This window comes from Melopsittacus undulatus, chromosome 4 (assembly GCF_012275295.1).
Source record: "Melopsittacus undulatus isolate bMelUnd1 chromosome 4, bMelUnd1.mat.Z, whole genome shotgun sequence".
Classification (NCBI taxonomy): Eukaryota; Metazoa; Chordata; class Aves; order Psittaciformes; family Psittaculidae; genus Melopsittacus; species Melopsittacus undulatus.
The window spans coordinates 103253775-103281619 of NC_047530.1; the positions used below are offsets into that span (position 1 = coordinate 103253775).

Genomic DNA, 27845 nt, shown 5'->3' on the forward strand with positions numbered 1-27845 from the left:
TCAAGGTTCTACACTCATATTTCAGAGTATAAGCATCATCAGAATTGGATTAGATTGGATAATGGCTATTCCTCCTCCATGCCACTTTGTATGGACTCCAAGTCTGCTTTCTGGAATTACTCGTATTACTGAAAAATGCAGTACTGTAAGGAATCCACCTATAGACATTTGTGAAGGAAGGAAACACCATGGATACTTGAATGGTACTGATAAAAGTGTTTACAAATGCTAAATGATGTTATAGACTATATAATTTCTTATACTATGGTAAAATATGACTCAAGTCGGCTATCAACTCTAAGGACATTTTCCCTTCCCATTTAATTTCACTCCTCCAAATAACAAAAAAGATCACATGAAAATTTGAAACTTTTACTTGCACAAAGAAATAGAAAGATGTCAGGTGTTATTTGTGGTTAGAAAATGCTTACACTTTCCAGAAACATGAGTAATATTTGGATAAGTAGTAAGGTTAATGTCTAAGCATTTCCACTAGATTGACAGTTCTGGTTTAAAATTATTGTACTGCAGCTTTCTACAACTTCATGGTCACTATTGTTGCCTTCTTTACTTAGAGGGTAAATTCTTAGTTCAGGTAGAATTGACAAGTTACTTCAACTATAACTATGCTTACAGCTAGTAGTATTCTTCAAGTACAAAGTGAGATAAAGTATGGTATTGATGTCAATGCACATTTTGCTTCATTTGGTGGAGATTATGCTAGTAAAACATAATTTAAAGCCCTGAAAAAGGTTGTAGTGGGTTTTGGTTTTGTTTTCCTCTTTTTTTTAGCTCCTAGAAAGTACTGAAAAGTCTTTTGATGGAAGAAAGGCTCTTAATTCTTTTTCTGTTGGGTAGGATAGGGGAGTGGAAAATTTGGGGCTGCTTACATAATTGTTTACATTCAGGTGGAAGCAGATTTATTTCTCATCACAAGGGACAAGCAGCTCAAGTCTGAGGCATAGATTTTTGTTTCTGTGTTCAAATTTCATAAAACTATGAAAATAATTAAAGGATTGCTAATTATGTATGCATTGTATAGAAGCAGACTTATATTACTTCATGCTTATGCAACACCTTCATACCAGGATTTCAAGTGCAGTCTTCATTGTCGTTCCTAATCACATATAGAAGTAAGTTAAACATTTTAAGGGGAGGTGCAAAAGTCAGTGATTTAATCCTCTCTTACTCCTTTTTTAATTGTATTTTAAGGGAATAGATTCAAGCCTTCCAGGTTTCTGCCAAGTGCTGTCATTTTGTCAACCTGTCAATGCTGCTATTTGAAATATCTGAAAAAAAACAAAGTATGAGTTGAACTGCTACAACTTATCCATAATTATTTTGAAAGTATTTTCTACCTTAGTAAGTAGAGGTTCAGAAACTAAGAACAATTTCTGACATTAAATGTCAACCAGCTGGGGAAGTAATGGTCTTAAAGTTCAGTCATTTTACTGAAATGTTATTTCTGAGTTTCAGTATTATGTCTACACGGCTATTTATAGTCCTACTGAGATGCAATTGCTTTTTGTTTGTTCAAACCCTTTTATTCTGGAAAGCAATCAGTCACATTGTGAGATAACTGTGCTTCAGTTTTACTTTTTATTCAACTACAAATATGTTTCAGTGCACAACTTTATTTTTCCTTTCAGATGGTCTTATTATTGTTGGAGTCCATTCGGCAAAATTCCCAAATGAAAAAGTTCTGGATAACATTAAAAGTGCCATTCTGAGGTATAATATTGTCCACCCTGTAGTAAATGATCCAGATGCAACACTGTGGCATGAACTTGAAGTATCCTGCTGGCCAACTCTGGTTATTCTGGGGCCTCGTGGAAATATGCTCTTTTCACTTGTTGGAGAGGGACACAGAGAGAAGTTGTTTTTATTTACTTCTATAACACTGAAATTCTACAAGGAAAGAGGACAAATCAAAGATAACAAGATTGGAATAAAGCTATATAGAGACTCACTCCCGCCTTCTCCCCTGCTGTTTCCTGGCAAAGTGACCGTGGATCATTCAGGAGAAAGGCTGGTCATAGCAGATACTGGACATCATAGGATATTGGTGGTTCGAAAAAACGGACAAATTTTACACACTATTGGAGGTAAGGGTATATAAGTTTGTCACAGTAGTTTTAGTTGAGGAGTAGAGGATGTTTGCTGGGCCTACTAGTATAATTATATATATAGTATAATATGAATTACAAAAAAATACATTTTGTATTCTTATGAAAGTGCGGATGGCTTTAGATTGAAGTGACATATATCTACAGCCAGCAGCAAGGTAGAGAAAAAGAAAAGAGTAATGTGTCCCTTTTCAGTAGAGGACATGAATGCTTGGTGGTGGTGGTGTGGAGGGAAGCTTTTGGTGTATACTTTTAGCTTGGTTGTTGGGTTTTTTTTAAATGAAGAGCATTCCTCTATAGGATTTTGGAGGAAGGAGGAATTACTAAGGGCAGTGGCATTGCACTAATACATAGGCACCTGAAAATGAAGTTGCTTTAGTGTATGTGATAAGACCTGTGTTGTCACCAAAACTGAGCTGTAACGTAAAAACAGCTATGAAAATAGTGGAAGTTTTTAGATTTAGCTACATTTGTTACCAAGTTTATATTGGTAACATTTCAGCTTTAAAAACTTAATCTCTTTAGAATCATAGAATAGTTAGGGTTGGAAAGCACCTTAAGATCATCTAGTTCCAACCCTCCTGCCATGGGCAGGGACACCTCACACTAAACCATGTCACCCAAGGCTCTGTCCAACCTGGTCTTGAACACTGCCAGGGATGGAGCATTCACAACCTCCCTGGGCAACCCATTCCAGTACCTCACCACCCTAACAGTAAAGAATTTCTTCCTTATATCCAATCTGAACTTCCCCTGTTTAAGTTTTAACCCATTACCCCTTGTCCTGTCACCACAGTCCCTAATGAAGAGTCCCTCCACAGCATCCCTATAGGCCCCCTGCAGATACTCCTTTTGATGCAGCCCAGGATGCGGTTGGCTTTCTGGGCTGCAAGCGCACACTGAAGCTGGCTCATGTTCATTTTCTCATCGATCAACACCCCCAAGTCCTTCTCTGCAGGGCTGCTCTGAATCTCTTCTTTGCCTGACCTGTAGCTGTGCCTGGGATTGCTCTGAACCAGGTGTAGGACCTTGCACTTGGCTTGGTTGAACTTCATGAGGTTTTCATCAGCCCACCTCACAAGCGTGTCAAGGTCCCTCTGTATGGCATTCCTTCCCTCCAGCATATGAACTGCACCACACAGCTTGGTGTCGTCAGCAAACTTGCTGAGAGCGCACTCAACCCCACTGTCCGTGTCACTGACAAAGATGTTGAACAAGACCGGTCCCAACACCAATCCTTGAGGGACACTACTCGTTACTGGTCTCCAGCCGGACATGGAGCCATTGACCACAACTCTTTGCATGTGGCCATCCAGCCAGTTCTTTATCCACCGAGTGGTCCATCTTATCAAACTGATGTCTCTCCAATTTAGAGACAAGGATGTCATGTGGGACAGTGTTGAACGCTTTGCACAAGTCCAAGTAGATGGCATCAACTGCTCTACCCCTGTCCATCCGTTCCATAGCTCCATCATAGAAGGCCACCAAATAGGTCAGGCAGGATTTCTCCTTAGTGAGGCCCTGCTGGCTGTCACCAAGCACCTTGTTGTTTTTCATGTGCCCTAACATGCCTTCCAGGAGAATCTGCTCCAGGATTTTGCCAGGCACAGAGGTGAGACTGACTGGTCTGTAGTTCCCTGGGTCTTCCATTTTCCCCTTCTTGAAAATGGGGGTTATATTTCCCTTTTTCCAGTCATTGGGAACTTCAGCCAATTGCCATGATTTATCAGATATGATGGACAGTGGCTTAGCAGCTTCATTTGCCAGCTCCTTCAGGACCCGCGGATGGATTTCATCAGGTCCCATGGGCTTGTGCACATTCAGGTTCCTAAGAATATCTCAAGCCTGATCCTCTACTGCAGTGGGCGAGTAATGTGAAATGTACAAGATGCTGTGAAAGCACCTCTTAGAATGTGTAATTTTTTTTACAGGTTAAATGTATGAATTTGGGGTTTGGTTTGTTTTGCTTTTTTCTAAAATTACATTTGATTTTGCTTTGTTTCATTTATAGGTCCAAACAGTGGAAGAAGAGATGGAAGATTTTCAGAGGCAGCTTTCAATTCACCACAAGGGATTGCTATAAAGAAAGATGTTATTTATGTCGCGGATACAGAAAATCACCTCATTAGAAAGGTAAATTTTCTGCAAGGAAATACAAAATTTAATCGCTCATCCCTTATTCTACTTACAGAGGTGAATATTTACACTAAGTTTATTACTCTCATTATTTACTCTTTGAATTCCCTCCACATTGGGAAGGAAATTCAGCATAGTATCTTACAAATAAATGCTGTTGTGCAGTTTGTTGTTTAAAGGCTTCATATACTTTTGTGCTTCCTTTCAAATGAAGATGATATACATTACTTGCTGCAGCATATTTGATTTTGTTTTTCCTAGTGACTCTTACTTTCCTGTTATGAGAAACATCTATTCTTAGTACTACAACAGAATAGTTTTTATTTCACTTCCAGTAGTATCTGATTCTTATCTAAAGTTATTGTACTACTGTGGTTCACTGACTTTCTAAACTTCAGTTAGCTGTTTGGGTCTCTAAAGTACCTACAGATAACTGCTGTAATACCAGAATCGTCTGCATGTGGAATTTTTTTCATTAAACACTTATTTTAGCTTGTTTTAGGGTGTAGGAATTATATTTTCTATATATAGTCATTGGATCTTACATTTGGTTAGGTCAAATTTAGAATAAGAAGAAGTTAAATTGGTTGAAGCAATGTAAATTACCTTATTATTAAAAATATTTTATGCATCTCAGAAGAACTTCTCCTCGGATCCTCACTAATATGTCTGATTAATGATCCGAGGAAGTACATCCTTACCCAGTTTGAAGTGCCTTTGTATTGGTAAGTGGTTTCATTGTGTGTTTCACTTCAAAGCACTTGGCCACGAACTCCCTGGACAGTATCATTTGAGTTGGCTACCAGATTTTGTTCTGAAAATGACCAAGGCTCCCAGTAGGTAGAGAAACATTGTGTACTAAAAATTAGCAGTTTGGTCCAGGGTCCTCATCTTACAGACCCTCATCACTGCAGTGTGGTGACCGCAGGATATGAAGTGTTGCAGGTAGCAAAGACAGCAAAGAAACATCTGAAGATCAGTATCACACTGCATCAGCATTTTTGGTGATAATTAGCTTTTCCCTTTCATCTAAATGTGCCATGAGGGTATCCAGGACTTAATAGAATAAACAGCTATAGGCCATGTATTCAAATGCTTGTGCAAGCCATGGGCCTTGAAAAAAGCACATTTACTGCTACAAAAGTTAGAAGAAAGTGTGGAAGACTCCCTTTTTACATGATCATCATTATAAATGCATGAGCAGTATTGGAAGTAACTTTGAAAATAAGCAGAAGGGAAAGAAAAATAAAGGGAATTAAGGTGCAGAAATTAAATCTTTTTTTTTCCCAAAGGCATGAAATGAACTGTAAAAATAATTTGCTTTCTACAAATTAAATGAGATGGGAGATACTGTTACAGTATCTGAATTTCTATGTCATAGTCCTATAGAAGTTTAAAGTAAAACATCCACATCCATCATCTGAGTATTTCTTTACAAAATTTTGGTGCTTGCTTCTGCAGCTGTTGGGCAAACCCTGACAAAACAGTGTTAATTTTTGTTGAAGAGAATTCCAGGCTTGTGGGTTTTCCTGCTGCTTCCTGCCCCCATCAGCTAGCATTGTGGTAAAATTCATTATCTTCCTACATTTGTTAGGATTTGTTTTTTATTTGTCAGCAAAAACTCTGGTTTTGACATCTAGCTCAAATTGTAACTTCAGTCAAGTTAATTTTGTACATTCGGTGTGTGTGTAATTTTGCTCCTTGTAGATTGACCTGGAGTTAGAGATGGTGACCACTGTAGCAGGCATTGGGATACAAGGTGTCGATAAGGAAGGTGGAGCAAAAGGAGAAGAACAGCCTATCAGCTCTCCGTGGGATGTGGTCTTTGGAAATTCAAGTACTGTATCACTTGAGCCTTTATCATCTCATATTTACACATGCATGGCAGTTTGCTAAATATTTTCCTGTTTTGGTAATAATCTGAGATAGGAAAAAGTTAAAATTCACCTTACAACTGGGTCTAAAAAACAGTGGTTTCATTTGCAAGTAAGACTTGCAGTTCTGCTTTGGATCCTGAAGGAAGCATGAACTGTTACCTGATGGCAGAAAAATTCTTTTGTAATGAGCTATATAGTTACTGGGTCCAAATACAGGAGGAAATTGTGATTGCTTTTGTTAAGCCAGTGCTTTTTATGGCAGGATCACTTAAGCAGCTACATTTTACAGGAAGTGAGCATTGTCTAGAAGTTCCTTTCCTTGACTATACAGACATGTTTGACCACTTGTAAATATTTGAGTTTAGGAAATAAAAGTAATTTTAGTTGGGGGCCTCTGTTTATTCCTGTTTAGGTGACATAAAATCATTAGATTCAAGATGATGATAGAGTCAATCAGATAGGTGAGGAATACCTCAGAAAAAACCTTGCAAGCATCAGTGTGTAAGAGTGAAATCTTTGCATTATGGTATGCAAGAATCAGCTTCTGAAGATTTAAGTAGCTTGCTTTCCTGATTCACATAACACACACCTGAGCTTGACATCACATAACCGCCAGGTTTCAACTGATATTAACTGTGAGTTGATTCTTTTTTCATGTTTCCGTTTAACTATAATTCAGGGGTTACAGCTGTCAGTTTTTGAACAATGACAGAATAGTGCTTTAGTGTGAAATAAAACCCTTAGGTCACGATTTCAAACATAAAAATTGACTTCCAAAATCAGGATTTCTTGAATCTGCAGATAATGGGGTGGGAAAGTAGCATGATTTAAATCTAACAGTTTTAAATTAGAAATGCTTTGCAAAATCAGTAAATGAGAATATTTTACTGACCTGGAAGCATTTGTTATAATCTTGGGTCAGTTCTGAGAGAGGAAAACACACTCAAGTTTAGAGGAACATGAAGCTAGCTCATATAGATGTCTTCTCATATAGATTGTCAGTATAGGCATTGTACCACCAGCAGCCTTGACTACTTAAATAAGCAGCTGTTATTAATTTTTAGATTTAAAACTTTTAATAGCATGTCTTCCACATAAAAATGAAATGAAAATAAATTAAATTTTACAAAGGTCACTTTATCCCAAATGCTTTGCCAATGACGCTTACAATTTGTGTTAAGCATACGGATTTCTACTTGCAAGAGGAAGGAGGAGTATTTGAATCTCACTGGATGTGGGTTGCTGTTAATGAAAGCATGAGTTTAGCTGAATTTTATCCAATCTGATTTTCTTTTTGTCAGCCAGTAGACTATTGTTTGACTAGCTGGTATGGTTTTCAAGGTGACTTGAACCAGCAAGCTGATTTCCATGGGATGTTACTGCAGAGCTGTTTCACAGATCAGCAAAGGAGGAAACAAGTAACTAATCGATGCTTCAGAAACCTCAGCTGGTTAACAGAACTATTCAAAATAGCCTATAATTTTACTTTTCATGATGCTTTCTTCTGCTTTTGCCAGTAGTTGAATTTCTGTTGATACTCTCTGTTTTTGAGAGCTCTGCTTGTTAAATGTTAATTGATAGGATTGTTATCAACATGAACATAGTAATCACTGAATGATTCACCTGTAGAGGATTAGTCATCTGCACTCTTCAACACAACTGAATTTTTATCAGCATTTACGTAAAAATCTGATCTTCTGAGCACACTCTCTTCAGACCAGTAAAATCCTTTCCGATTCAATTAGAACCTACCAGTAGATTGCCTATTTAGAGCTCTACAAAATATAACCTGTCACTTACAAAGAGATTAAATTCCTTTTTTGAGAGGGTGGTAGGCCAAAGAGATACAATGGGGCTGGGTTGTGTGTTTTCAGATTCTTTTTAAGGCTTTTTTTTAATATGGCTTTGTGTGAGTAAAATAAGCAAGGAAAAATGAAAATATCTGTAATAGCTATATAAAATTCCTTTAAAAACTGTAACCAGAGAGAGATGTCAAAACAGGGGATTATGCTGATTAAAATGCTGACAGGAGTCTGTCTCAGAGCATGAGGAACGAAGGTTGTGTCTTGTAGTCTGCAGTGGATTTGTCTTGCAGCATAGATACTGCCATGAGCTGCAGTGAGTTCTTTAAATGTATTGCCAGCTGTCAAAATAGTTTGTCAACACTGCAGCAGAGTTTGTCAAAGTTGTGTTGTTACTGCAGGTTGCTTGAACCTAGTAGGATCTTCCATTACTATCCCTTATACTATGGATAGTATGTATTAGTTATTCAGTAAATGTAGGAAATCTTCAGTTTTGTAGGAAATCTTCACTCTCCTGGGCAGACACCCAGCCTTCTGTTGGTGATTCTCAGTGTGCTGTCTCACAAGTAGATACCCTGCTGTCATTTGTTAAAACTGGCATGCCAGTGTCTGTGTGTGCATATGGATGGGTACAGTAATTGATGAGTTTCAGAAATTGCTTTGGTTCATATCCACATAGCAGGACACGTTTTTTACATGTGTTTATATGTGTCTCTGTGCAAGTTGCAGAGTGTAATAGACACTTCAGCAACACAGGTGGGTTATTACAGTAAGTTTGACTTCTGTGTTAACTGGTGTGGCATATGGGAAATAACACTGTACTTTCCTGTTTTCCTTAGAGCTATGTAGCTTGCATAGTGTACAAGAAGCATATTTTTCTTTTCAGAAGATAGATGTATGGATTTTATATGTTTTAAACAAGTGATGCTTTTGTGAGTTTCCTTTCAACATTCAAAAGCCATGTTATCCAGAACATGACAGGGAGAAGAAAAGAAGTTTAAATGTTTAAGCTGTTTATGTACTACACTAGGTAGTCTTGAACAGTTTATGTTGACCTTCTTCAAAGTCTCAAAGGGAAACGTTACCTCTTAAGAGAAAATTCAGTACCATTTATATTTCTTGACATTTCTTGGTTTTGCTCCTAACACAGACTATGTGTTCCAGTATCACAGAATGGTTGAGGCTGGGGGTCATCTGGTCCAACCTCCCTGCTCAAGCAGGGTCACCCAAAGCAGATGACTCTCTAGGGTTGTCTCCAGACAGCTCTTGAATATCTCCAGGGAGGAGACATTTTAAAATGTGAATTTATAGTTTGTTGTGAAATTAAAAATATTGAAGGGAAAAAGGTTTATGAAGGCTCATATAAGTTAATATGCAGAACAGATACTACTAAGTAGCATGCTTTTAAGCATCCTTATATTATTTCCATGAGATAATAGGCTTTTGTTTCCCTGTTTTATACAGATGCTGAAGTCTGAGGCAAAGAGATTAAGTGACTGTGAATTACCCTTTAAAAGAAAGTTGGCACAAGTCTCTTTAAGGTAGGGGAGTTAATGGAGATAAAACACATGCTAGGATTCAGGCAGACAGTATTCTTCTTTGTTATTTATTTCCTTAGTTGTGGCCACTGAGCTTGAGTTGTACCCTTCACTTTTAAAATTCTTGAATGAACTCTGTGGATTAAGTTCTGGCTTTGTTGAAGTTGGTGCTGAAGTTTGCACTGATACAGATTGTGCAGGAAATACAGAGGCGGGCCAGCAGCTTAAAAATACATCGTTAAATTACTCTCTGCTTTTTTAGCTTTCTCTGTTGTCCCTTTCTATTTTTATTCAGTGGGTGTTGAAAGCAAGTGATACTTAAATGCACAGTTGATCTGAGCGTGAAATGTTCTTGATAGCTGCATTCTTGCTGGTAGGAACAGGACAATGGCCTGCTCTTGGTGACATAACTGTGTGATGCACATTCCAAAATCTGGTCTTAAATTGCATGATTGTAATCTATTTATAGCAACTCCCAAGAACAGTGTTGACCATGCTTTCAGTAAACTAGTTGGAAATTTTTACGTCAGTTTAGGTTTTACATAGTTATTATTTAAATGAAAGTACTGTATCTTATCATACTGCTACAATTTTTATAGCCCTTAAAAGGCAAAAGTATGTAAGATTATTTTTTTCTCTCTGAGTGTCTCTGCTAGAGGGTTATTTGGTACCACAGCATTCCAGAGGAAAACACTTCCTTTTTTTCTGAATTACTTACGGTGATTCTTACTCAATTTTGCAAAGGAATAAAGAAATAATTACTTCAGCAATAAGCAGTTCCTACCTCCTGAATGAGCTCACACCATGTATGAACTGTTTATGTCTGAACTGTCTGTATCTTGAAAGTATGCTTTCTACATGTTGCCTTTCTTTCTCCTTCAAGGCTAGTCTCATTCTGGCACTGGGGCTCTGGCCTTTGCTATCCTGTGAAAGGAATTTTCCTTGGTAATAGCTGAAAATTAAAGAACCGCTCTTGTAATCATCAGAGATTAGTTATGTATTGTTTTTGTGGACAGCTCAAAACTTTAAGTTACTCTATGTTATGTAATATGACTGCATGGTATAGCAATATAGAGAATTTCAATGCAAAAGGCCTTCTCATCTCTTTAGCAGTCTCCTATGCAAAGTATAAACTCAGTAATACCCCATTCAGCTTTGAGCTGCATCTGCCCTTGAAGTTCACTTCCACAGAAAATTGTGTCAGAGACATAACTGACATGAAACAGCATCACCTGACTTCTCTTGTCGAACTAGATCTTAAATTTACTTGTAAATGGTAATTATTTTTACTTTAAATATTTGGCATTTCAAAGAAAAAGTATCTTCTTCATTGAAGATAGGCCTGAAGTAAAATGAAAGACTGATTATAGCATTTTATTCCTATGTGAGAACTGTTTAAGGGGAAAAAGTCTTTTGGGAAATGTGACATTAAGAAGTTACCGCAAAGGACTGCAGTGAAGTAGGACATTACCCAGTCTTGCTTTGGGAGGACTTCTGAAGCACACTGTTTAATTCTAGATACTATCTGAGTGGGTCAACCACCTTCATACTGTAGGCAGAATCACAGAGAGGAACAATTAAATGCGACTGAGGTTTTCACATGTGCAATTTAGGTATGGGTTCTGTGAACCCTCAGCAGCTTTCATTCCTGCTCCTAACCTGGCATTTTTTCCTTTAAACATTTGAGAGAAAACTAAGGAGGGATAAACTTTCAGAACTAGTAGCCTTCTGTGCTATCAGCCCACCAGATTTTATCTCTACAGGAACCTTGTACTTGTTAAACTGTTGACTGAATGCTCGAATTCTGTATTCTAAGCCAAAACTGAGAGATTAAGGAGCTTATTGTATTCCTAATAGCAATAGCAACAGAAATTATTATTATTTCACATGTTTGCTATAGAAGTAGGTAAAAAAATTAGTTGTTAGTATTTTATTATAAACATGCCTTTAACAGAAACATATGAAGTCTAGAGTCTTAACATAATGATGTAATGAGAGTTGTGACTGAATATCCAGCAGTAATCCCACACAATTTAATTTGGCAGATTACTCTTCTAGTAAATTGGACTTCTCTACATCTTGACAGAATGGATGGTGATGATTACTTTCTGCAGTAAAAAGAAGCATTTGAATTAGCAGTTACCATCTTAACAGATGTCAAACTTAGTAACATTTTGAAGTCCGTAACTTCAAACTGTCCTCAGTTATGTTATTTGTACTTGAAATCGTGATTTCTCATTCTCTTTGTTCTACAGTCTGTAGTCTTGTTCTGTGAATTAGATCTATGCTCATGATAAAGAACTTAAAACTACAAATCAGAATTCTGAATACTGGTTGAGGTAACTGGGTTTAATGCAGAATTCCAGATGCAGAGCTGCTGGCAATAAACATCCTTTACAAGTCTAACAGAGACATGCACGGCTCAGAATGAGACACAGTTTTTAACTGTTCTCGTTTGATGCTGAAAGAGCTGAATATGGAATGTGTGTGTTGGGGATCAGGGGAGACTGCAGTGCTAAATATCCTCATGTGTACATGTTTGCTGTGCTTAAGTAGGAATGAATAAAATGCATAACCAGACTTAGCTCTGTCTGTACTTACAGTGATGTATCCCAACACTAAATAATCTAAATCCATTCTTTCATGTTAACAGATACTGTCATTTCTACTTTGGATTTTTTTTCTTAAGTATTTACTGACATTACAGTCAGAAGGCCAGAGTCAGAAAGAGAAAATATTAAATTAACTATTTTTAGCTCCCTGTTACCTCCCATTGCATGACATCCCCTTGGTATCCACTGTGTCCGGGGATTTCCCCTGATGAGAAGGTAGGTATGTTAGCTAAGGAGGAAAACTCCAGAAGCATTTTGTTTCATAAAGGGTTATGCTGTTTGCATGATGGAACACTATGTGAAAGAGGTAGTGCAGGAAAAAGAAGAAAATGACTTTTTACTCCTCCAAAAAGGATGATGTGTACTTGTAACAGTCCAGGCTGACAGTGCTAAAGCATTCCTCTGGGGCTTTGCTCTCTCTGTCTCACTGAAGAAGAACAATTCTCTAGTTGTTCTGCCAGTCACATTTGCTAAACTACCACTGACTTAGCGTAGGCGCGACTTGCACTCACAAATGCACATAGGCAGTGTGCCTGTCTGTAAACTGGAAAGTGTTTTGTGGAGCCCTTTTTACTGCTTGTGATTTTGCAGAGGATGAGTGTACCAACAGACTTCTTCCTTGTTATTTTTTTTAATAGTTAGTAGACAAGAATAATATTTTCAAACTTCAGTCTATTTAGAAAATGTCAGTGGTGCCAGCCGCAAAATCTAACTGATTCCCAGGCTTTTAATTCCCAGACTGGAAGTAAGCATGCAGTCCCCAGCCAGGGAAGTGGGAAGAGTGGGTAGTCCTGGGAATGGAATCTCTTCGAACAGATACTGCCTTTGGCTGTTATGAAATAAACTCTTTTCTGTGTGTCCAGATTGACTCACAGTTAATGGTCAGCAGTGTTAATGAACTGTTTAAAGTTGTGTATAGGTCTGTTAAATCTTACAACACATACATAGACTGAAGAGCTAATCATTGTATAGTAACTGAAGTGTTGTATAATATGGAACGCCTAGTTCATTATTAGTGAATCTTTATAATGTAAGTATGTCACATTTGCCAGCCATACTTTGCTTTGATAGGGGCAGCACTAAAGATAAGAAAGCACATACCCTAATAAGGAGAAACTACACTGGATTTTTGAAACAGCTCAAGATAGTTTGGAATGTGGTGCTTAATTGAATGAATGTAAAAGAATTGCTTTGTTCTTTTATGTTGTTTTATAATAAATTCTTTAAAAATAAATTCTTTCCATTCAAGGATGATAAGGAGTTATGATAATGATGGCACTAGCATAATTTTAGGATGCTAGTTCTCCCTGGCCCACTTCTCATGTGAGAACAGTGCAAGGATGACAGTGGTGGCATGTTCTCAAAGTGTTGTATCCTGAAAGAAGAGGATTTTCTGTCTTATGCTTCAGAACATAAAGCATTAAACTCTGTAGTGTCAGGCCCATTGTCTTATAAAATACCTTAGCAGTGCAACTACAGGCATTATTTTTAGGGTTCATATAATGTTTTTTTGTTAAAGTCCTGACATATTTCCCACAAGTCACTATGCTTGTGTTGTTTCCATGTTTGCATCCGTTCTCTTTGTTCTAATGGCCAGCTAGTAGAAAATACTTACGTTGCACTAAAAGCTGTAATGGTTATGGAGCTTTTATTTTTATTGCCTTGTTCTCTAGTTGAAGAAAGGATTTTCTCTCTGTTGTTCTTACATTTTCAGTAAAGTTTGGAATTAATTAATATTGATACTTTTTTGCTGTGCCTCATATTTAAGCTTTTTAGTGTGCAGAACTAAAGTAAGAAACCTTTTCCATTTTTCAACATCTAGCCGTCACAAGGGAGTTTTCAGTGTATGGAATTAGAGACTTGGATAGATGAATGGAATAGATCTTTCTAAAGTGCTCAGTTCAAGCCTTACTCCTTCATTTCTTTGGTGGGTGAATATTAAATAATTAACAAAGCACTTTTTGACATCCCTCATAACAAACTGCACAGTATAGCAAGATTAAAAACTCACATTCTGAATTGACTAGTGATTTTAGCATTATTCATTCTGGGGTGCTCAAAATAGCATCTGAAGAGTGCAGTGTGCATCGTGGAAACATAAAATGCTGAAGTTGAACATGTACTATATAGGAAGTAGTGAGATGATTTTTTAGGCCATCTTCTCAATTTAGATCTCTTAGAAGCAACCTCTAATCAAAGGTGGTACTGTGAGGGGGGGTGTTTTGGTTTGTTTTTTTTATTGGGGTGGTTTGGATTTTGGTAACACCTATGGTGACTGACTCACAAAATGTGTGTTTTCCAACTCATTTTGCAAACCTTTCTGCTCAACAAAAAACCTTTAGATGCTTTGGAAGTTGGACTTTTATTCTTGGAGCTCTAGTTTACATAAAAATGGAGCCACGTAGAGGTGCAGGAGCGAGTCAACAGGTTCCTTTGACAACAGTCTTAGAAACTTGTGTCTTGATCCAGGGAACAGAAAGGGATGAAGATAAACAATGTTAAAATCATACCAGTACTGTTCTGAAGGGGGCTCACAGTATGAGGAAATTAATTCTGGAGAAAGAAGGATGGTTTTTTCCCCTCTTGCAGTGTGTGAAGTGGGAAAGGTTTAGGATTAAAAGAAAAACAGCAGGATCTCTGTTGGGGGAATGGTGGTAATTTCATTTTAGGAAGATTGATTTGGACTAACTTCTCAGGTTTAAAATGCTTACAAGCGTATTGCATAGAATTGTTTTTATTTTGAAGCTCCCAAAATAGTGTGGGGGGGAGGTATCCACTAGATTGTTTGCAGAAATACCTATGAGATGTTTTAAAAGTTCATGTGAATAAAGATTCTGTGAGCAATTTGAAGGTATTTTTGAGTGGCTAATAGTTATTCCAATACCTGATACATTTATTCAGAAATGAATGTATCTTGTCTCTGACTAGACCAGACAATTGTATACAGTGTGTGTAGGCTAATACAGTATCGACACTTAGATAAGTGTCTGTATTTTAATGCGGTTCTTAAATGTCAATTTTCTGTTCCTTTTCAGAAGAGGCTAAGAGAAGTAAATTTCTTTGGGGTTTCTTGGGTTTTAGTGCTCTTTCACAATTTGTCTTCATATATTCTTCCTTACACTGTAATGTGCTGTGTTTAAAGCTATAGAGCACTTACATGTTCTTCACTTTCTGTTCATATCATTTTATTTGTGAAGTATTACCTGGGCAAGCTTCATGTAATTTATAGATTTGGATTGGTGAATAGTAATTTTATACTTTGAGTTTAAAAAAATAGCTACTTGCAGCATAGTTGAACACTTCTTGATAAAAGGTCACTATTGCACAGATCTGTGTCTTGTATTTATGGTAATACACGTACATGTGCAAAGGGAGAACAACTTGGAAACTGGATGGACAGTGGAAGGGGAAATGAGTAATTGCCCACATCACATGTGATGTTTGAATAGACAGCAGCAATTGTGCTCCAGAGCGTAAATCTACATGATGCACAAACGTCAGTTACCCTTATCTTAAAAACGTTATGTGCTCTGTATGTAATGTACTGCCACAGTTATTTCTCTCCAAGCCTGTCAACACTGCCAGTAGCTTTTTGAAATATCTAATTTTCTCATAACATAGTAAAAAAACCCAAAACGTATATCCCCCACTGCCCAAACCATGCTTAACAAAGATGAGTACATCTTTGTTGGCTAGTATGAATCCAAAAATCATAGGTGAAACATGGACTTAATGTTGTGAACAGCAAATCCCATTTGAAGTATTGTCCTTAGGTAGCATTATTTAAAATACTATTTTTATATCTTGGAAAGAGCAGAAATAAAATAGAATTTTTCATAGAAAGACATTTTCTCTCCTTCTCTTGCTGTTTTTTTGATTGAGGGTGTTTTTTGTCTTTCTCATGGGAAAAGGTGAGCTGGAGTAGAGGTGATAGCAGGATTGATTTGTTGATTTCTTTGTTTTACAAAGCATTCCCAAGGTATTGTTGGGGTTTATTCCTCCATTTTTACACATTCATTTTAAAGTTTCAGGGACCCAGGAAGATGATGTTTTATGGATAGCAATGGCAGGCACTCACCAGATATGGGCACTGATGCTGGAAGATGGAAAACTACCAAAAGGAAGGTAAGCAACTAATAAGAGACACGTGAAGTTGCTGTTTGTCTTGGTAAACAGTTTTCAAATCTCAAAGAGAGAGATAATCAAGTTAAAAGTAATTTTTCTTGACTGTGCATAGCTTCAAGCTTGCTGCTTCTGATTAGGTTTAAAAGTTGTGTGTCCTTTAAAGTCTGCCTGTTTTTTCCCCACATCCGTTAGATGGAATTGAAGATGCTACTTTTGCTATAAAACTATGACTTGGTAGAATACATTCATATAATTGAATGGTACTTTTCATTGCATTTGCTGAATTATCTAGCGAGGAATGATACACTGAGATGAAATACAAGGTAGCAGAAAGGCATTGATTAATTCCCTGTGCTACAGTAAAGTTGGATTCATAACTCACAAGTGCTTGTCCTGTAGCTTCTGTTTATGCATGACATTTGAAGTAGTTCAGACTCATTCCTGTTCTTGGGTGCTGTTTTCCTCTAGTGATTTAAAGAAAGGAGTCTGCCTTCGATTTGCTGGAAGCGGGAATGAGGAGAACAGAAACAACGCATACCCACATAAGGCAGGCTTTGCACAGCCTTCTGGTCTCTCTCTGGCTTCTGAGGAACCATGGAACTGCCTTTTTGTAGCAGACAGCGAGAGCAGCACTGTGCGAACCATCTCCCTGAAAGATGGAGCAGTGAAGCACCTTGTAGGAGGAGAGAGAGATCCATTGGTAATCACTTCAAACTTCCCTACACTGCCCTACTAATATTCCTCAAGCCTGACCTGGAGGAGCCACTTTTGGGGTGAGAGGGTAAATCAGTTTCCATGGCCATCAATTTCTTAACTTCACTGCTTGGAATGCAAATGTGTGCCAGTTGTGACACTCGGGTTGTAGTGCAGATTGATGCTCCTCAGATAATAAATTACTTCTTTTATTTTTAAATAGCTGACTCAATTCAGCATTGTGTGGTCACTAAAGCCAGCTGCATTCATACTGCAAATAAATGTGAGAGTTTCCATTTTCATGGTTAGCATCCACACTTCCCAGTTTTCAGTATCCTTGTTTTGAAGTTTTTTTGATTTTTTAAGTCAGTGAATTTCCATTTAATTACAATCATTTAAATTCATGTCAATGTTGAATAAGCAAATGTATTAATTTAATAAAATAACACTCTTCTAGAATTTGTTTGCCTTTGGTGATGTGGATGGAGCAGGCATAAATGCAAAGCTGCAGCATCCCTTAGGAGTAACATGGGACAAGAAAAGAAAACTGCTGTATGTGGCAGATTCCTACAATCATAAGGTAAGCATATAGGAGCTTGTGTTATTAACAGTACAAAAGATTATTTGAGGAACATAAAAAGATTGTGCTTGGTTCAGTTAAGCTGAGGAAACAAGTCATAGAATCATGGAATGGTTTGGGTTGAAAAAGACCTTAATATCATTTAGTTCCAACCCCCTGCCTTGGGCAGAAATACCTCATACAATGTGAGTACGAGTTTCTTTAGGGGTTTTTTCTTTTCTTCCTTCACTTGTGGGTTCCTCTCTTTACCATCATTTTGCTGTCACATGTTTTTGTATTGATATGATGGTCTCTTGGAGGAGGTGAATTTCAAGTTACAGTTTGGACTGAAGACCCTTTACATACCACCTCCTGAAGATGCTGACCTAGAGGAAAAGAATTAGAAGTGCTTAGGAATACTGGAGGTTTGGTAAAACCAGGAGACCAAGACTTGTTTTTCCCTTAAAAAAGCCACCCAAGTTTTGAGAAGATGTATTGTGGGTTGCCTCTGCGGAACTCTGAGATAACTGAGATTGTTTTGCATGATTGTTCTTATGCAGTATGGCATAAGCTTTCATGATTAGAAGGTTGTGTCCTTAAACCACGCTTAAACCATGACAGGATGTTAACTGTATATTCATTAAATGCATTAAAAGAAAAGTGATTTGTTTTAATTTGAAGACTAAAGTATGTAACACTAAGTGCTTACTGAAAATGACATGGCAAATGAATTTTTGTTTCAGGTATTGTATAAAGCATTATTAACTTTTTTGCTATTGTTTTAAGGAAAAAAATAGCCTATTTTTAGGGGTTAAAAAACAGCATGCCAATTTTGTTATGCTCTTACTCTTTTGGAAATGATTCCAGAAAGGCAATACACATTGGGAAAACAAGCCATTCAGCGTACTTTTATAGCAGAGGATTACTTGCTTTCATTATTATGAAAGGGAGCACTCAATGAAGACCAAAGGCAGAAGTAGAGTCCAGCAAGGAATGGGGGATGGAGATGATGGGACATGTCATTTGATGAAAGTATGATAACTTAGATTCTAGGAAGCACTGTTGGTAGCTAAGGTACTGAAAGTTAATGCTCGCTTCTGGAAATGTGGGGCAAAAGATAATGGAGAACTAAATCCTGGTGGGGTTTTTTCAGAGCACTTTTTTTTGCTATTGTTTTCATCCTAGATTAAGGTTGTAGATCCCAAGATGAAGAACTGTGCTACCCTGGCAGGCACGGGAGAAGCAAGCAACGTCATAGGTTCCAGCTTTACACAGTCAACATTTAATGAACCAGGAGGTTTGTGTGTTGAAGAAAGTGGCCGCTTGATGTATGTCGCAGACACAAATAATCATCAGATTAAAGTGCTGGATTTGGAAACAAGAATTCTTTCCACGGCAAGTAATACTTATTTGACAGTCTGATAGTGGTGTTTCTTGATACAAATTGCTATTGCAGGCTTTAGCAAGTAGTATAATAAAAATCATACAGGATACAGTAACTATATTCACAGAATGTTTTGTGATGAGCTGACAAATAAAGATTACCTGTTGTTACGATAGCACAGTTGTTGAAAGCTTAGTTTTTGGAAAGACATTTTTTGCATGAAAACAGAAAATGATCCTCTAGAAAAGAGCAGTGCAGAAATGTGCGTTATTAAAAATGCAGCCCACTTTCTCAGTATGAAAAGGATTTCATGTGCACTTTGTAACAAGTGGAGTTTGAAATTGATTACTAAGTCCTGTAATAAAGCTGAAGGGGATGATTTTGGGGGATCAGTGACTTGAAGTGGGATACATAGCAGGCTTCCAGATTGTCAAATCAAGCCACTGTCATAACTGAGCAGTGCTGTATTTGCATATAAATATGAAGGCAAAACGAATTTGTTCTCCTATTCATCTTACAATGACACTGTGTCTTAATGTTTTCATGTAAACATACATCTGTATGCGACATAATGTTTCAACTGTCATCCTGTGTAATAGTACAAATCTTAATGTGTTTTCAAATTCTCCTATCATATAACGTGTTGATGGCTTTTTTTGGGAAATTACCACTTACTGTGCAATCTGCATGGCAAAAGTCTCAGATTTTATTACTGAAGCATGCAGTTTACCACCAGATTAAAAGAAAATACCTATAAATTTCATTTAAAGTAAACATACAATTCAACTGGTAAAATTTTAAATTAAATGATTATCTAGAGTAGTTGTGGATTTAATACTAAGTTTTCAATATTAGGTTTTTTGTGGATTTATTACTAGTTTTTAATTTTGTGGATTTAATACTAAGTTTTTAATACTAGTTTTCAAAAAGCATTTTGTCTGTGTCTTTGTTGACATAGTATTGTTAACAGTCAGAAAGTTTTAGTCCAGTAGCCATATTATCACGTTAGCTTTCCTAGTCCATATCAGCTTCGAAACTGTGATTGCATTGTGAAAGCCTCTTTGCTTTCAGTACAAATGAATACTTTGTTTGATTTCCACTGATAGTTGCCTATCCTGAATCCAGAAGTAGGCGATGTTCCAGATAACCTGCCTGTGCAAAGGGAGAGAATGACAAGCCTTCCAAAGCTGCCTAAGTCTGCACCAAATGTTCAACTTCCTTCACTCACAGTAGCTCCTGGCCAGACAATTAAGTTTTTGTTAAAGTTGACTCTTCCTCCAGATTCAAAACTGAATGAAGAAGCACCCAACTCCTGGTTTATCACAGCAGAAGGTGAAGTGCCTGTGTTCATTTATTAGTTGAACAGGATTAGGTGTGACACAGAGTGGGTTATATCGTGATGTGCCTGCAATACAGGGATCTCAGCCTGATGAATTTGAATGTCCCTCCCAGTCCTGTGTTCCTGTTTGACCTTGTGATGCAATACATGTTATTTAGAGTTGATACATTTAACAGCTGGAGTGTGAAGATTAAAAAAAGCCAAAACACCTGATATGCTGTCTTTTGCTTGAATTAATACCTGCTGCATCATCTTTATTTGCTTCTACTTTCTTGGAATTAGCTGCCAGTGAGGGCTTGCCCTCTTCACTTTGTCTCCATGAATAGCTTATCTCAGCCCTACTGCATGTTTCAGAAAGCTCACCTTGAAGCTGTAGCATACTCCTAAAAGAGATTCCTTTTTTGTGCTTTTGTCTCTTCCAAAAAAGTATTTGAGGTACATTTATACCTAACCACTTTAAACCTACTTTGTTATAATTGATATGTTCATATTTAAAAGCAGTCAACAAATATTGTGCAGGCATTACAATTTTTTTATATGCCTTATGATTTAAAGTATTTTCTCATCGGAATTTGTGCTTTTGGAGTACAAATAGTCTATTTCCAGGAGAGTCAGCACACTTTTTGGCCTAGAGAATCTCCAAATGTTGTTGAAGCAAAGATATATGTGATTGCTTCAAGTGCTAGTAAAACTGGAGACTATAAGCAACCTAACCTCAACGAGTCATTTCAAGCTCATAAATCCTAGAGCCAAATTCTAGCTATTTTCTGAAAAGTGCCAAAAAGAGCACTTCATCCATCTCACTCACAGTAAAATACAGACTACAATGCAAGGAGCTAGGTACATTTATTGTGCAGTTCATTTTTCAGCTCACGTACTCTTGCATATTTAAATAAATGTGAAACTCAGAGTCTGTGGTAACAGCCTGAACACTGCTAAATTGCAGCAACCCACTCATAAAACTAACACTTCTGTTTGGAAATGCCATCATTTACCTGCAGTTTTATGCGTGTATGGCAGATATCTTGCCTGGAGTGTTTGATACGAATGTTTAGAAACTTGTTAATTTAAGGAGTTTTGCTTGCATATCTCAGAATAAATTTTAATATCCTCTGAAGAACATATAGGAGAAATTATAGATCCAGTGCCTTTAAGTAAGATCTACTAGATGATCTTAAGGTCCTTTGTAACCCTAACTCTTCTGTGATTCTACTATATGTATACTTATAGTTCTGAAGCAGAGCTATGTATCTCTCCATCCTTAAATGACTGCTAGAAGCATTTGTAAATTACTTTCCTGTTACTGTCCACAACTGGAAAAATCAGGAGGAAAATTTCTCCTAAAGTTGCATATGGGAAGTCCATGTTGTCTTATAGGTAAAACTAGTGTGTTCTATGGGTTTCAGACATGGTGTTAAATATCTTAATCATTAAATTTCTTGTTCTTTTACAGATAATACCTGGTTGCTTCAAGGACAGCTTCTCTCTGGAGAAATAAAGGATGTTTCCTGTCAAACTGTCATTCCCTTTCAGTTACCAGGGAGCTGTCTATCAGCTGAAGCTATCCTGGCTATCAAAGTGTGCCTCTACTATTGCAGCAAAGGTAGCAGCGCCTGTATGATGAAAGGAATTTCATTCAATCAGCCTTTACATATAGCTAGTACAAACCAAGGCAGCTTGACTCAAGTTGAACTGATACACACGTTTTTAAATAACTAACCTGAAGCCAGCAAATTTCATACTTTATTTTAGTATCCACCATTTCTATAGGAGAAAATGCAAATAGGTAACTTTTCTCTATTTTTAATTTTCTTGGAGCTTATGACAAAGCTAAGAAATAATAAACCTGATAAAATGAATTAAGAGTTCCCTACAACTTAACGTGAAAATTAATCATCACAAGTGAAAATTAATCATCACAACCTCACCTCTTTTCATTACAGTAGCAGCAATAAAACTGTAATACTCTAGGCTCTGTTGCCAATTGTGAGTATGTTGGATATATGCCATTCTTAGCAATGAGCAACAATTGCTAGAGTCCCTTTGAAAGACCTGGTGTTACTTTGTGATGTTACTGTAAGAAAGTCTTTGCACTGTATATACTCTTAGAAGAGCTAGAGCATTTTGTACTAACAAGTTACAAATTCCATTTGTGCCCTTATTAAATTTTAATAGAATGTCAAAATGAAGGCTGTAAAAGAGGTATCTTGCTTATTTTTCTGTAATGGAATTGATGACACATGTATTTTGAAAATACATCATAAGCTAATTGTGGTTCTAATTTTATGCAAACTGAATGTTTTGCTTAACTACATTCGACCGCTTTATGTGAAGAGCATAGTTTCATGGAAAAATTTCTGTGAAAGGGAAGTGTTCAAGTTCCTACAGAAGAATTTCCTGCTGATTTCTAACAAAGAATGTGCCTCTCTAATGTGTATATATATAAAGAAACCCCCCACGGAACCATGCTGGAGTTTTTTGTGATACATACCAATTTACATTTTATAATAAGTGGGAGATAAAGTCTGAATATCTGAACTGCAAAAATGAAATGTCAGCTATTTCAAGCAGGGTGAATCACTTTACTACTTTTATGATTTCTCTATGAAGACTTCTCTGAAGACTTTTGTCTTACAAATACATAATATTAAGGAGAATATTACACTCTTGAAGTCTGATTCAGTCTTTTGAAGACACGGTTAGTCCTTCCATTTGTAATAGTGGCCACTGAACCAGAACTGTATAATAGTGGATTGTTTGCATTAATGTTCTTTTTGCTAGAAAACCTAATATTTGAGTAAGGTGCTTTAAAACTGCATTACAAAATCCTGCCTTTGGTTGGTAATGTTTTGCAACTAGCATTACTTGAGTTTGCTGCAGTAGGTAGTAGGAATACAGGAGGGAGTGCAAGTTTTTTACTTGAAGAGTTTCCTCAGTGCTGAATTGGCAATTGCATTAGGCTCTCTGCTCAGGTCATGAAGATCAGTTCTGAGAAGATGATTTTAAGTTTGAGGATCATATTTTCACATACATTATGAAGTACAGTAGTGAACGAATTTTTCTATAGTCTGTTCTAATCACCACTGTTCCTGGCACCTGTCAGGTGTCATACCCCAGTATGATTTGTTGTGGCTCTTTCCTACTCAAAGGCTGACTGAAATGTCGGTCATGAACCCGAAAGGCTTTTGTTTTAAGGGAACCATGCAGACTGGTGTGGTTCTTCCTTCCATTAAAATGCCAGTCTATCTGCAAGTTCTCTGTACTACCAGAGGTGGTTATTATCTCACCTGTCAGCAAGGCAAGAGCTGGACTATTATTTTTCTTGTGTTTGTTTTTGAAGCAGCTTTTCTAAGTCAGTGTTTCAGCTCCTTTGGGTAAAGCTCTCCATTCTCACGTGCTGTTTGGAAGAAGGAGAAAGCTTTGCTACTTTGTTCGCAAACTGCAAGTGCTATTGGAAAGATGAAGGTAGAGAAACTGATTTGGGCATTTATATTTGTTTATACTTTAGTACAACTCTTTCAGCATCTGTTTGCTTCACTTTGGGTAGTAGCCAGGAAACCTTGTATCAGCTTCCAGGTAGCCCACAGATTACTGTTGCTTACTGAAAAAAACAAGCTTTAATTTCAGAAGTTCAGAATAATGAACCAAGCTCTCACAGCTGTCTTGACCATGCAATTCAGCAGATGGGTTTTTTCTCATTATCTACTAGAATTGAATTATATTTGCCTATTTCAATTGATTGAGATCATCAAATTCTGCCTGTATTACAGTACTCAGAAAAGAAAACCAAAAGTCAACAAATCATTTTTCTTATTGACTTTTTAATTAATGTATTGCTGGAAGGGAAAGACTGTGTATTCCTAACTTTATTTAACTATGGTGTGTAATGTTTGAATATAGTATTGTAGATATGTTTTCTTTCTAAATGTACATACATGAATGTTCATTTAAGTGTCATACCCTTTTTGTTTTCAAGTTTCAACTTTTAGTCACTGTATGTAGACATGTGGAACCACTATAAGCTTATTGGGAATTGTTGATACTAGGTAGTAGGATCAAGCTGAAGTCAAGGATCAAACTGTAAAGGACCTTTAAATAATGAATCATAGGAAGGTTGGAAGGGACCTCATGGATCATCTGGTCCAACTTTTCTAGGCAAAGCATGACCCAAACTCGATGTCCCAGCACCCTGTCCATGTGAATCTTTAAAGTGTCCAGATTTGGGAAGGCAGAGACAGAAGGTGTGATGCCATAAAAAAAAAGATGGTGGGTCTCAAAAAGACACACAATCGCTATTTACAGACAAAAGCTGTATATCCCAAAATGCTTTCCCCTCACTCATAGCTGCTTTTACTGACTCAGTGGGTTTCACAAAGGGACACTGCTCTAATTGTTCGCCTTCATCATCTTAGATGCAACTCATTGTGCTCCAGTTCTTGCTGATGAGGTTACAGGGGTTCTTATTTTCCTTGCTCTGTGTGTTCCCTGTGACTGGCCTTTCTTCATATATCCTAACACTATGCTGTGTTTGTCCAGGGAATACCATACCCATTCCTGGAGTCACTCCTGTTTCACTTGTGGTGTGCAGACATTTGAATGTTCTATAATTAGAAAAAAATGGGGTTTAGAAGCTTATGATATTTAGGGATACTATTTCCATTGCTTCCTCTAGGGTTTACAAAATGCTGTTACGGTAAAGCAACAAGTGCTGTCAATGTAAGCAGACAGTCAAACAGAATAGCATGTACAGGTTATACAGAAATTTATTTCAGTTAAGTACCAGACAGCATCTTCAAAATATGATTCAGAAAAACAGAAAATGTTACTGCTCTGTCAAAATACTGACAAAAATTAGGTCTATTGATGACTCTCTGTATGGTAATCCAGTTTATTATTGGTTCCTGATATAAAAATTCTAAGTAGGTTGGTATGGCTCAGCACTCCCAGATTTGCATCTTACAGTAAAAATATATAATTGAAGACCTTTTCAAAACATGTCTTTCAGCTGACCTTAATGGCTTTTGCATCAGACCTTTATGAGTTAATGAATTACTCTAGCAAATCCCTAAAGAATATTGGCCATGGTTGTATTGTATAATGGAAACAAGTTCAGTGGCATTTGCAGCTTTTAGTTGTAGTGTTTGCTTTTCTGGAACAGCTTTTGGTTTTCAGTGAATATATTAATAGCTCCATGAGATGCTTTTAAATTTTTATTTAATTACCGTACAATATTCTTCATTAGACTAGAAGAAGATGATGTGGTTTGGAAGAGGATGTGCAGTGTGTTTTAATAGCTTCTTCATGTTGTTTGAGTCGGTAGTATCTTTCCATAGTTTGTTACCTTTTGTTGAAGGAAGGAAAGGGACTCTGGCTGTGTAAACCAGTTGATGTGCACATATTTTATGCGTGCATTTTCAGTTGATTCCTTTTTGTGTTAGATTCTCACAAATAATTTGGGGTTTTTCTACTGGATGCACTTCCTCATAGTTTGCATTTTGCCCTTCGTGTCTCTCACTTGGAGATGTGGTAATGTGATACAGAGCGAGTAGAGACCAGATGAGTAATACATGAGAAAGTGGTTTGGTAACATGATATAAATGCCTTATCTGCTTATCATGAGAAAAGGTGCAAATGGCTTCCAGGACTTCGTATATATTCTTAATGCACTTTTTTATTCCAGTGGGCAAATCCTGTAGCTCAAACTATGGGTAAAACTGCATCTCTTGCTCAGAGGAGGGGGATGATCAGAATGAAGTGACTTTCCTTCTCGTGCAGGGGCATGTCCTTCTGTTCTTTTAATTACTATTTATTTTAACAAATAGAGTTGTATTATTGACCACAATTTTTCTTGATTTTTTTTTTATTCCTAACAAGGTTTTCTACATACATGGAGGCTTTAAATGTCTGAATTCGTAGAGTTATAAGTGATATATCTAGTTTAAAATGGCTTATAGTTTTGCAGACAATAGCAGAAATTTATGTGCATTCTTAAGATTTGTAGTATTTAAAAATCACTGTTATTCATTATGACTTACCTCAAAGGCACATTGCAGCTAAGCTCCCACAGAACTGTGTTCATAAACTCCATATTGCAACTCACCTTGTGTAATATGTGAGAGTTGCTGTGTATATTTGTCCTCCAGGCTGCAGTTGTGCTAGCTGAGGAGAATTTACCATGCACAGCAGCTTCTCAGCCACCCTCCACTAACTCTCCACTCAAATCTGCCAGTTCAGTTGTTAATAAAATTGCTAACACGTATCAGTAATTTTAATTAAACATTTAGCATTTAGAATTAATCATTATCATTTTCATTGAAATCAGTTGTCAGGGATTAGAGCTTCCCTGTCCCAAGCAGGAAAAGAATAGTGGCAATTAGGTGGAGACAGTTGTTGAAAATATGAGAGCTGGTTATTTTTTAATTAAACCACCTCATCTGTCTTTGTAGTCTACAGCAAATCATTAATTTAGAAACGGCATTTCTGATATTTTACATTCCGTTATGTTTGTGTAACCCAATTTCAATTCCATCAGAAGCAGCTGTTCTGTATTTTATAGTTTTTGTACTACCATATGTAAAATCGCTCCTCTCATTAGGGATCAGGATTTATTCCTTTTCAGGATTCGGCACACCTGTGTCTGAGTTCCTGAGTTTACCTTAGTTTCTTTGTCTCAGAATGGTTTGGGTTGGAAAGGACCTTGAGATCATTCAGTTCCAACCCCCTGCCATGAACAGGGACATCTCACACTAAACCATGTCGTAGAATCATAGAATAGTTAGGGTTGGAAAGGACCTTAAGATCACCTAGCTCCAACCCCCCTGCCATGGGCAGGGACACCCAAGGCTCTGTCCAACCTGGCCTTGAACACTGCCAGGGATGGAGCATTTGCCACTTCTTTGGGCAACCTGTTCCAGTGCCTCAGCACCCTCACAGTAGAGAGCTTATATCTAACCTGAACTTTCCCTGTTTAAGTTTAAACCCATTCCCCCTTGTCCTGTCTATACAGTCCCTGATGAAGAGTCCCTCTCCAGCATCCTTGTAGACCCCCTTCAGATATCTTAAGATAATCTGGTAATAGTTACTGGATTCTAGGACCTATCAGCACCCACCCCATGATTCTAGGTAGCATTAGAATAAGATTATGTCCTCAGGTCATCATCAACAGTAGAGCTTACACAGCTACTGTCAAAATTTTTACCTTTACCTCTGGCCTTGTCCAGTGAGGTCCTGAGGTTGTTTTTACAACTCTCAGAGCATCCCATCAAACTTGAGTGCCCTGTGCCGTGATTTTGATGTCTGTTGATTTCAGGAAACTTTGATCCTATAGATTAAATACCTTGGCTGTTATGTAATTTGCTGTCTTAATTATGTGCTTAATTATTATCAGTGGAACAGATTTTTGTCACAATTGTAAAGGTAGAAAGCTTGGATATAAGTTGAGGAATGTTTGTGTAGCTATAATTACTTGTTGCTCAGTGTTCCTCTTTGCTTTCAAGCACACCAGAGGACTTTTTGTCCCACTGCAGGCCGTAGGACTAAGCAAAAGAATTGCAAGTATTTTTCAAGTCTTGCCTAGTTCCTTTGAAACATTGACAGTTTTAAGATACAGGAACTCCATTTATGAAATTCTGTTCATAAGTCTACCTGAAGTTAA

General features: G+C 37.2%; 1 protein-coding gene across 1 annotated transcript in view; it reads left to right on the plus strand.

The window, feature by feature from the left end:
• Positions 1–22753, plus strand: part of NHLRC2 (NHL repeat containing 2) — a 30135-nt gene extending 7382 nt beyond the window's left edge. The window contains exons 3-11 of the mRNA XM_031053904.2: positions 1650–2105; positions 4138–4259; positions 5970–6099; positions 16117–16216; positions 16685–16916; positions 17367–17489; positions 18654–18863; positions 19959–20184; positions 21645–22753. Coding sequence (XP_030909764.2) covers positions 1650–2105; positions 4138–4259; positions 5970–6099; positions 16117–16216; positions 16685–16916; positions 17367–17489; positions 18654–18863; positions 19959–20184; positions 21645–21910 — 1865 coding nt within the window. The 3' untranslated portion in view covers positions 21911–22753. The remainder of the gene's footprint in view (positions 1–1649; positions 2106–4137; positions 4260–5969; positions 6100–16116; positions 16217–16684; positions 16917–17366; positions 17490–18653; positions 18864–19958; positions 20185–21644) is intronic.
• The last annotated feature ends 5092 nt before the right edge of the window (positions 22754–27845 follow it).